This window comes from Triticum aestivum, chromosome 4A (genome assembly GCF_018294505.1).
Source record: "Triticum aestivum cultivar Chinese Spring chromosome 4A, IWGSC CS RefSeq v2.1, whole genome shotgun sequence".
NCBI classification, from domain to species: Eukaryota; Viridiplantae; Streptophyta; class Magnoliopsida; order Poales; family Poaceae; genus Triticum; species Triticum aestivum.
Genome location: NC_057803.1, coordinates 623,605,191 through 623,616,079, shown reverse-complemented (window position 1 = coordinate 623,616,079; position 10,889 = coordinate 623,605,191). Strand labels below are relative to the sequence as shown.

The 10,889-nt window shown below is 45.3% G+C and overlaps 1 protein-coding gene across 1 annotated transcript; it reads right to left on the bottom strand.

Moving 5' to 3' along the window:
• Window positions 1-453: 453 nt before the first annotated feature.
• On the bottom strand, window positions 454-2,952 carry LOC123082700 (uncharacterized). The gene is made up of 4 exons (XM_044504973.1): window positions 2,683-2,952; window positions 1,358-2,254; window positions 1,023-1,172; window positions 454-894 (listed from the first exon to the last, which is right to left on the bottom strand). Exons 1-4 carry the CDS (start codon window positions 2,773-2,775, stop codon window positions 544-546), a joined length of 1,491 nt encoding a protein of 496 aa, XP_044360908.1. The 5' UTR covers window positions 2,776-2,952; the 3' UTR covers window positions 454-543.
• Window positions 2,953-10,889: the final 7,937 nt, after the last annotated feature.

Below are 10,889 nucleotides of genomic sequence, written 5' to 3'. Positions count from 1 at the left end.
TATATCCCGGTTAGTTTGTTCTCACATGCCCCTTCCTTTTTCGTTGCTGCAGGGCTTCACCTAGCTTTCTTGCCGTTCGTGCTCTGCTCGCCATCGTAATCAGTACGGCATGATAGCTCCCCGTGCGAACTGAGCTTTGGATTATAGATCGGGGTTGGTGTTCGCCTCACACGCCGCTCTCTTTTCATTGCTGCAAGGTTTCTTCCAGCTTTCTTGCTGTTCATGCTCTGCCTGGAGTTTGGGACGCTTCCAATGGAGGTCTGTTACAAAAGGTGCATATACGGCAACGCAGGAGACATGTACAGATGATCACGCCCGTACGACGCTTGGACGCTATAACCACCTAATTATATATGTGAATTAACTCCTAGCTCATTTTTGACACAAGATCAACAAATGTGCAGAGTCAAGACTAATCTGAAATGCTCAGCGACCAGGAAACAAGGAGGAATGTTAAGTGACAGGGCATGGAGCATACAAACTGTTTCTTACAACTTATAAGAAGTATCAAAAACTATTTGGCCTGAGATATGTCATCTCTCCTTATTTGTGAAAAATTATCTCCGGCGAGAACATGCCATCTCTAATCCGCTTAACGACCACTTCTTGCTCCTCCTTATGTGGAAATCTCGAAGGACGAGGTGCCTCAAGGGTGTCGCAGTCACCGCACTGCTCCTCATCTCTCAGAACTATCTTTTGCAAGTTGCGAGATCGCTCCAACATGGACCTTATAAATGTAAATTGTTGTTCTTGCGATTTAAATCCAGCGAATTCTAGCTCTTTCAGAAGCTTGTTCTCGGAGCTGCTATCCAAGTGCATTTCCCACTTTGGACTCCTTCTGTCAAGGTAGGAAGCGGGTCTGGCCTCACCCACATCGCATGTATGCTCCCATACCTGTATTTGTGCGAGTAATTCATTAGAACTATCATAGGAATCAAGTTTTGAATAATTTTCCGCTAAAATTTGTGAAAAACTAAAGCTCCAAGTGTGAGCAAGAAAAGAAACACAGACAAAGACGTCACCTCAATATGTAACATTTCGACAGATGGTGCTGCTACAAGAAAGGCCGTTGTCCATGAAATGTCAAATTCAACAAATATACCACGTACGTACAGCTTCCTTAGCTTGCTGAATGAGGTGCGGAGTTCCTCCATTTCAGGTTCCAACCAAAGCTGACCACAACATTAATTAATTATAAACAAACAAACAAAACAAGAATTGATAGTTTGCAAGCACATAGATGAGATCATCAAAGAATTTACAGCTATGTATGTTCTCTATCATACATAACACATCTATGATATAACTTTCATATATGTGACGACATGACGAAATCAAACAAAGTAGTAATACTTACGGTTTCACCTTGGAAATCCAATGTGAGAGTGTGTATGCTTGTTACTCCATGTAGAAGCTCACTTAATTTAAATATGTGTTCCTCACAAACTGAACCACATGAGAGTATTAATTGCCCAAGTGCTGGGACAAAACCAAAGGTCAACGGGGCAGGCCGAGATATCCAAGACTCGCAAAAGAGCTTCTCCAATTTAGGGAGGCAGACAAGGTCGATTCTCAGAAAGCGACACTTCTCAATTTCAAGAACACAGAGTTTTGAGCCTGGTGCATCAATCTTAAAGACAGAGTAGGAACCAGTATCACAATAATAAAGGGTTAGATGCTTAAGTTGCTTGCAGCAGTCAAACAGGACACGGTGCATGTCCAATTTGTCAAAGCCTACATTTTTTAGAAAGAGCCTTGTGAGGCAGTGGAGCACACTAGGGTGGGCAGTGAAAAAATCATCTATGTCTTGAGTTCTCTGTTGCATCTCTTCGTCACTACGGTCGAGACTCCGTGTCTCATCAAGAATGCCGAGATCCAAATCTTTCAACAAATCACTGTCGATTGCATCACCTAACAGTGGGCCAACTTCGCAAAGGAAAGTGTTGATCAAATAGAGGTTAAGGCACAAACTTGAGATAGGGTATCCTCTCTGTTGTTTATCCAACAAACTCCTGGTTGCTTTGGTCAAAGACGCCATGGCTTGTTCCATATCATTTGCCTCAACAAGGTCAGCGAAAGGGGCGGATAGGAAATCCTGGACATCGATGCTGAGTTCAGGCAGCAACCAAGGCAGACGCCTCCACCGTGTAGAGAGCACACTTGTCCTTGTAGCCACAAGTGAACTGACTCTCCCCAAGATAGTCAGTAAAATATCATCAGTGAGAGCGCTGAGCCTATCTTCGTCGTCCAGTTGCTGCAACATAAATCAAGCATCCATCATTTAGCTGTGCACATAGTAACTTTATTCAGAAATACCAAAACAGAGCATAGTTACATATGGTGACAGGAACTACAATCTCTATAGCCCGTAAATTGTTTGATTATCTCCACTGCTGCTACCGCTGCTGCTGCTGCTGCTGCTACGACTGTATGCCAGCTCTGAAATCTGAATTCCAAGATGGAAACGCAACTACGGCTGTTGATTAGTATCAATCTGCTGAATTTAACCACGGCGACCTGTCCCCACCAAGCCCCGAGGCGATCACGGAAACCCTCGGCACGCCTTCCAGTTAATGCTCAATGTCAGAGGCGGCCGAAACCCTCGGCGACGCGCAAGCGCAACAGGTCGGCTGTGACTCGACGGAGCGGCGGAAAGAAGTAAACGCAGGAGCAGGGTTTCACCTTGGGGCTGCACGTGCGGGAGTCGTCGGCGCTGAAGAGCCCGCTCCTGAGGTCCGGCGGGCACTCCTCCCTCGGCTCCTGCGCGGCGACCATCGGCAGCGGCGAGGCGGGCTTCCTGGGAGACGATGAGGGTGACACCGCGGTGGGCTGGGGGCGGAGAGGCTTCTCCGCAACGCTGCCGGCGCGCGGGAGGAGGTCCCCAGCGGCGAGAGCGCTTCGTCCGTGGAAGAGCCGGCGGTGAGGAGCCACCGGAGATTGGGAATTTTTGGTTTGGGCTGGAAGGGACTGCGACGTGAGGCCTACTAGCGGTTGGGCGAAAAGGAAACTGGGACTGGGCCTACATGTTTTCCTTCGGTAGCTAAATGGGCCGGCCCAAAATGCGTGTCTCCGAGATTTCCAGGCTGGTTTCTTCATTAAAACAACAAAGAGATGTTTTTTTTTTCATAAATAGGCGCTCATATATACGCGCATACACTCACTGCAGCCTCAACTAAGTATGATGATTGGAATCCCTAAAAAAAAGTATGATGGTTGTAGATATTTTTGGACACAAAAAGAGAATGAGAATAAGGTGCACTGGATAAGCTTGGAAAAACTAACACAACCTAAGGCGGATGGAGGCACATCGATGAGATACTTACAATAAGCCAACATCAAAGGCATGTAACTCTTCTCAAATAGAAATAGAATAACATCTATCACTCCATTAATTGCACTTTGATTAAATGCATAGCAGAATACACATATCCTGACAAAAGATGCAAGTCCTAACTCTATAGTATTGCTATTGAATAATACTAATGCTAACTCAACCCACTTAGCCGCACAAAATCCAGCACAGTAGGGCTCGCACCGACCAAAAGAAAGATAAATATTGCTTGGCAACCACCTCATTATAGAATATATAATATCATTCTACACACATCTCCTAAACTACAGAACTCAAAGGGCCAAAGCAACTAAGGGCACATGAAAACTACCAGTTGATCCGTGAAAAGTGTATCGAACTAGATAGAAGTTTCTTTCGACAATGCCATCCATAAAAATGTTTGAGCGTGGCTCAGAATAGGTGGCGAGTTCAAGAGTAGAGCCCTAACCTGATCTTCAGGTCACGACTGACGTATTCGAAGGTGTTGATAAAGTCAACTTCCTTGGTAGCATTGGACCGCTTGTTCAACAATTCTTGTGCCTGATCCACAGTTTTTTCTTCCTCTCCCTCTTCTCACCACCTGCCTCCCCACTAGACTTTGATGCCGACAGATTCTGGTGCTTGCCTCGGGATACATGAGTGTAGAAGCTGACAACTGGAATCAAAATACAAAAGCCTCGATCACTGCACACCTTCCTCACATGCCCTTGTGAAGAGGGCAACCATGTTAACAAAAATGACATTTGCTTCCTGAGCAAGCCTAGCACTTGCACTCTATATTTTGCATGGAAGAGAGCATCCATTGGGAGGAAATTTTCCAAGCACATGACCCGATTCAGCACCCATCTTGCTTCAGCGCATCCAAGATTAGATTAATCCGATTTCACCGTCCTTCAACAGCACGAGGCTACATGCAAGGTCGTAGTATATGTCCGGTAGGCCCAACACAGTCAGGTTATGGCTTGCCAATTCATACTCCAAGACCGCCTCGGTACACGTGTCACCGACATGAAATAGAGCATAGACCTGTCAACTAGCACGATGTACCTTTCTGTAAATTCCATGGACAACTCGATGGTGCAGGGAACCGTCAGCTCACCCCAGTCGCCAGTCTCTGACGAGCATATGTTGACCGACGTGACGTACGTCTCCTCGTCTACCAGGACGGCGAAGAGGAAGACCACGCGGAAAGGACCCCTGAGGAAATCGCGGTGGTCGCACCCGTCCGCTGAGCAGAACACGGCCGCGGTCGGTAGTTGCTTCGGAACTCCGCGGGCAGTGGTATGCGCTGTGGGCACCCGTGATTGGCTCCCACGGGAGTATAATTCCAGACCACCAAATCCTTGGGCGAAGAAGAGGGTATGTCCATGGCGGCAATGAGGGCCCTGCAGGTGAGACGGTCTGGGGCAGCGAGGGAGAAGGACGATGCGGTGGTGGAGATGAATCGGGGGATGAAATCGTCCTCCGAGTTGTGGAGGAAGCCGAGCACAGGGGGTATGTCGTGGAGCTCATGGAGGCGGCATCAGAATCTTTGGCTAGAGATGGTGTGGCTCCAGGCCTTGCAGACGAGGGAGGCGCGGAGGAGGAAGGTGGGGTCTTCGGGTGGGAGGAAGAGGAGGAACTCTTTGAAGAGCTCATCCGGGATCACCGGCGGCGAGTCGCGATGGCGGTGCTTCCATGGTGGCCAACCATAGGTCTGGGTGAGAGTGTGTGTGCGGGAGAAAGTGGAGAATGGTTCGGCGGGTTGGACTAGGGCCGCTCCTTTTTCCACTGTTCGTTTTTCTTTTCTTTTCGATTGGGTCCTTTCTAATCCCAGAGGAAATTCATTTTCATCCCATGACTCTCGCTAACTTAGTTGATTTTCTCTATTCTAACTAGATATTTATTTCTTCTCGGAGTAGGAAGAAATCAACATGCACTATATTAAGTGTGCCATCTCAATATTCACTCAAGGACCCTGATAAGTACCACAAGTGTGGCACGAACGCACATGACAACTTTGAACGTTTTTATGACAAGTTTAATGACGTGAGGATGGCAATTTTAGTTCTCAATCATGTCAACTTTCTTTTCGGATGGCAAGTTTTAGTTTTTTTTGAGATGATAACTTTAGTTGTAAAAAAGTCAGGGCTGAGTGCATCGTGCCACATGTATAGCACTTATCATTTGGGGTTTTCTTTCCAGAGTAGGAAGAGCAACTTTGAGGCTCACAATTTAGCTAAATTTGCTTTATCTTTTTCTTATGGCTAGCATGTTTGGCTTGGCTCAGCGCATCCTGTAATGATCCCTATAAACATCGCAGTTGAATAAAGAGGAGCGATGTTTACCTTAAACGGTACATGTCATTGACATAGGCGTCGCCCAGGTCCAGATCTGGGAGTTGGAACTCGCCATGAATGACCAGGCGCATCATCGTGATGGTATGGGTGAGCTGCGGAGCAGAAGCTCCGTGCTTTGGCGGCAACGACGATGAACCCAACGGGCGCCGCTATCGCCTTGAAGACGTCGTTGTGGTTCTCCTCTCCGTGCCAAGGCTCTAGGTGAAGACCCATGCCCGCTTCAGACGTGACAACGGCGACGCTCGGTGCCGTTCTCCATCTTGAGGGTGTTGTCGTGGAGACTAGACGTGCTAATGCGTGGTGTGTGATACGTCTCCAACGTATCTATAATTTTTGATTGCTCCATGCTATATTATCTACTATTTTGGACTATATTGAGCTTTATTTTCTACTTTTATATTACATTTGGGACTAACCTATTAACCGGAGGCCCAGTCCAGAATTGCTTTTTTTGCCTATTTCAGTGTTTCGAAGAAACGGAATATCAAGCGAAGTCCAAACGGAATGAAACCTTCGGGAACGTGATTTTCTCATCAGATATGATCCAGGAGACTTGGACCCTCCGTCAAGAAACCAGAGAGGCGGTTTCGAGGATGGAGGGCCACCCCCTAGAGCGCGCCCCCTGCCTCGTGGGCCCCTCGAAGCTCCACCGACGTACTCCTTCCTCCTATATATACCTACGTACCCCAAACGATCAGATACGGAGCCAAAAACCTAATTCCACCGCCGCAATCTTCTGTACCCACGAGATCCCATCTTGGGGCATGTTCCGGAGCTCCGCCGGAAGGGGAATTCACCACGAAGGGCTTCTACATCATCACCATAGCCCCTCCGATGAAGTGTGAGTAGTTTACCTCAGACCTTCGGGTCCATAGTTAGTAGCTAGATGGCTTCTTCTCTCTTTTTGGATCTCAATACAATGTTCTCCCCCTCTCTCGTGAAGATCTATTCGATGTAATCTTCTTTTTGCGGTGTGTTTGTTGAGACCGATGAATTGTGGGTTTATGATCAAGATTATCTACGAACAATATTTGAATCTTCTCTGAATTCTTTTATGTATGATTGGTTATCTTTGCAAGTCTCTTCGAATTATCAGTTTGGTTTGGCCTACTAGATTGGTTTTTCTTGCAATGGGAGAAGTTCTTAGCTTTGTGTTCAATCTTGCGGTGTCCTTTCCCAGTGACAGTAGGGGCAGCAAGGCACGTATTGTATTATTGCCATCGAGGATAACAAGATGGGATATTTATCATATTGCATGAATTTATTCCTCTACATCATGTCATCTTGCTTAAAGCGTTACTCTGTTTTCTTGAACTTAATACTCTAGATGCATGTTGGATAGCGGTCGATGAGTGGAGTAATAGTAGTAGATGTAGGTAGGAGTCGGTTTACTTGTCTTGGACGTGATGCCTATATACATGATCATACCTAGATATTCTCATAACTATGGTCAATTCTGTCAATTGCTCAACAGTAATTTGTTCACCCACCGTAGAAATACTTATGCTCTTGAGAGAAGCCACTAGTGAAACCTATGGCCTCCGGGTCTATTCTCATCATATTAATCTTCTATCACTTTATTATTGCTTTGCTTTTTTACTTTGCCTTTTATTTTACTTTGCATCTTTATATCAAAAATACCAAAAATATTATCTATCATCTCTATCCGATCTCACTCCCGTAAGTGACCGTGAAGGGATTGACAACCCCTAATCGCGTTGGTTGCGTTGAGCTATTGTTTTTGTGTAGGTACGAGGGACTCGCGCGTAGCTTCCTACTGGATTGATACCTTGGTTTTCAAAAACTGAGGAAAATACTTACACTACTTTGCTGCATGATCCTCTCCTCTTCGGGGAAATCCAACGCAGTGCTCAAGAGGTAGTAGTGTAGCGTTGTACTCTGTCTTCCTTGTGTTCTGTTTCGGTAGTGTAGTCACGCTCCCGTTATTCTAGGATCTGTTGTGTAAGAGAGTTACCTCTCTACTCTATATCGTTCAACCGTGTACTTTGTTTGTTGTTTTAATTATAAAGCGGGGCGTGAGCCTGTTTCGAAGATGTTTACCTTAAAAGAACGCTAAGAGATGCTCTTCGTTCCACATGGGAACAACCAGATGATATAATTGCTTTTTTTTTCAAACACGGATATAGTTTTGAGATTTCGTAAAAAAAACTCGACCAGTAGGGGGAGAAGCCCCTACTGATTTTTATATTAAAGAAGAAGATGTGAGACCCGGTGTAGGAACCGAGGTTCGAACCCGCGCCGGCTGGGTGGCAATACTACACCCTGACTACTGATTTCGTAAAAAAAATTATTTCAAAACAGTTAAAGGATATTCAACAGTTTACTGTTCTAAATATAAGGGATTGGTTAGAGATGCTATTAGGACCGAGAAGATTGAGGACCCGAGAGCAAAGAGAATGCCACCGACTGATCCCTTTGCATTTTTGTGGGTGATGAGGTCAAGCGAGCACGGGGTGAAGGATCTTTGTTTTGCATGGTTTAGGTCATCTCTAGTTTCATCTCTTGGAAGGAAATCGCGTGGGCTACAATTACGAGCATACCAAGAGATCACGGATAGTGTTGTGTTCGTCATCGGCACCGAGATGCACTAGAAGGTAAGCACACGTTTCTAGATAGATAGCATAACTTAGCACAAATCCGGAATGGTTGCCACAACAAGGCAGAATTTAAATTACATTGGTTCAGGTAGATGGTGTTGTCGCAGCAGCAGCAAAGGAAACAGTTTGGGGGCACCTATAGGGTGCAAGCAAAGGCAGCTAGAGGGTAGGATTTGTACCAAGGCGTACTTTTTGGAGGGTATAAGAGGCGCATCAATGTCGGGTGAAGTTGGGGAAGACGCGTCGATCATGGGTCGGCGTTGTGCACCTTGGTGGAGTAGAGGGCGATCTCCGCTGCAACATTCCCGCCAGATGAGTCGAGGGCGTCAACGAGAGCTGCAGAAGCAGTGGTGAAGTGCCTCTCCGTGACATCATACATTGTTGTAGCGCGGTTGTCTGCTTAGGCCGCGCGAGTTCAACCCCCACCTCGTTGGCATTGCGAGCATGTATTGCCATTTAGCCTCTCGCAGAGCTGAATCTAGGCGATATATATTCCGTTAGTAGATCATGTGCTCGCTTTGATCCTTCAAGAATTGCCGCTAAAGTGGAGCGATGTTTAAAAAAGCATGTTTTTGTAAACTTTTCTTAATTTCATGACCATTTTTCAAATTCATGTTTTTTTTAAAAAATCGATGAACTTTTTTTCTTCCTTTTCCGCCCACAATCTGGTTTTCTTTTTCGTGAAAATTTCTCAAATTCCTAAAGTTTTTTCCAAATTTTATGAGCTATATTCCAATTTACAAACTTCTTTCTTTTTTTAATTTATTTTCTAATTCATGAAGTTTTTAAAATCTATGAAAGTTTATTTTCCAAAATTGATGAACTTTTCTTCAAAATCGATAAACTTTTTCAAAATTTTGAACTTTGTTTTCAAAACTAATGACTTTTTTTCGAAATTTGTGAGCTTTTTCCAAAATTGATGAACTTTTTCCCAAATTCCTGAAGAGTTTTCGAATGCACAATATTTTTTCGAATTTGCGAACTCTTTTTCGAATTTATGATTTTTTAACGTTTTGTGTGGGTTTTTTTTTGTAAAAGTTAACTGTCAACAACCGAGTCAGTGTTTCATGCTCGTGGTTAACAGTCTTTTTTTAAGGCTAAAACACACGCTTTATTACTCAAGAATGTTCTGAGGAATACATCTCAAGTTTGGAGGTTGAAGCAGTCAAACATGGCAACCAATAGACAGACTAAGCGCGTATTTAGCAAGGCTATGTGCCTCGATATTTGTAGTTCTACGTTCAAAAATAAAAGAACAAGATTGAAATTTAGACTCCATTTGCTTGATCTCCCAAATAATATGTGCATGTGTTCCTCCATTGCCTTCAGAAATATTGGAGACCACTTCCTTGCAATCCGATGCGACCACCACTTGTGTTTGCATGAGATCGGTCGCCAACACCAAAGCCTCCCTGCAAGCTAGGGCTTCAAGAGACGTCGGGTCGGAGACACCCTCAAAACATATGGCTGAAGCACCCATGAACAAGCCATCAATGGCTCGACAGTTGACACCCACTCATCCTCGCCTTGCCGACTTGGTTGTAGCCCCGTCCACTTTGCTCTTGCAGTGGCCTGGTGGAGGAGGAGTCCAGCGTTGGTTCACTGTTGGAGCTTGCACCTGGTTCTGTTGCGTAGGCCTCGAGGCTGATATGTCTGAGATGAAACGATCAACAAAGAGGTGCATGCCCGCTGGACTTTGAAATATATTTTCATGGATTGCCTTCCCTCGAGCGTGCCAAATAACCCATAGAGTAACTAGAGCTCTGATGAAATCTGACGATGATAGTTTCTCCATTATAGTGAAAATCCATCTATGTGCATCAGGTTCTGTTACCTCACTTAAATTTGACAGGAATTGCTCTTCCTCTAGCGCCCACACACATCTTGACATGGTACATTCCATCAATGAGTGACGCCACAAATCCTCATTGCCGCATATTCTGCACCGGCTGGTCGTCCCCATTTTCCGGTGGTGGAGCAGGTCTGTAGTAGGTATGGACTGTTGTGCTAATCTCCAAAGAAACACTCGGATTTTCGAAGGAACCTGGATCTTCCAGAGTTTTCACCACGACCGTTCCTATGATTCGGTATTCGACGAGTCGCTCCGTCCTTCTAGCCAAGCTTCCCTCCAGATTTTAGTTGTTACTAGCATGCGGTAGGCAGATCTTACTGTAAATATGCCCTTACTATCATGGCTCCAAGCCCAAAAGTCATCAACAGGTATTGTGCATACCGGAATGGATAAGATAGCATCAGCGTCGAACTTGATAAAAATGCTTCGGACTAGTCCCCTGTTCCAATCGCCACATTATGCAAAATGAGCTCGTTCACCATTTGTGGTGGGTTCTATATCAAACTTGTAATTGGCCTCATGTTATGCTCCCGGGGTAGCCAATTATCCCGCCATATATGAGTAGAAACTCCATTACCAACTCTTCGGATTAGACCCTGAGCCAAAATTCCGTTGCCTTCATATATCGCTCGCCACACTTGAGATGGGGAACTCCCCAACTCAGCTTGTAAGAAGTCTGTTTCCGGAAATATTTTTGTTTTGGGATTCTAGCACTGAGGGAACTGGGGTCCTGAAGAATACGCCAAGCC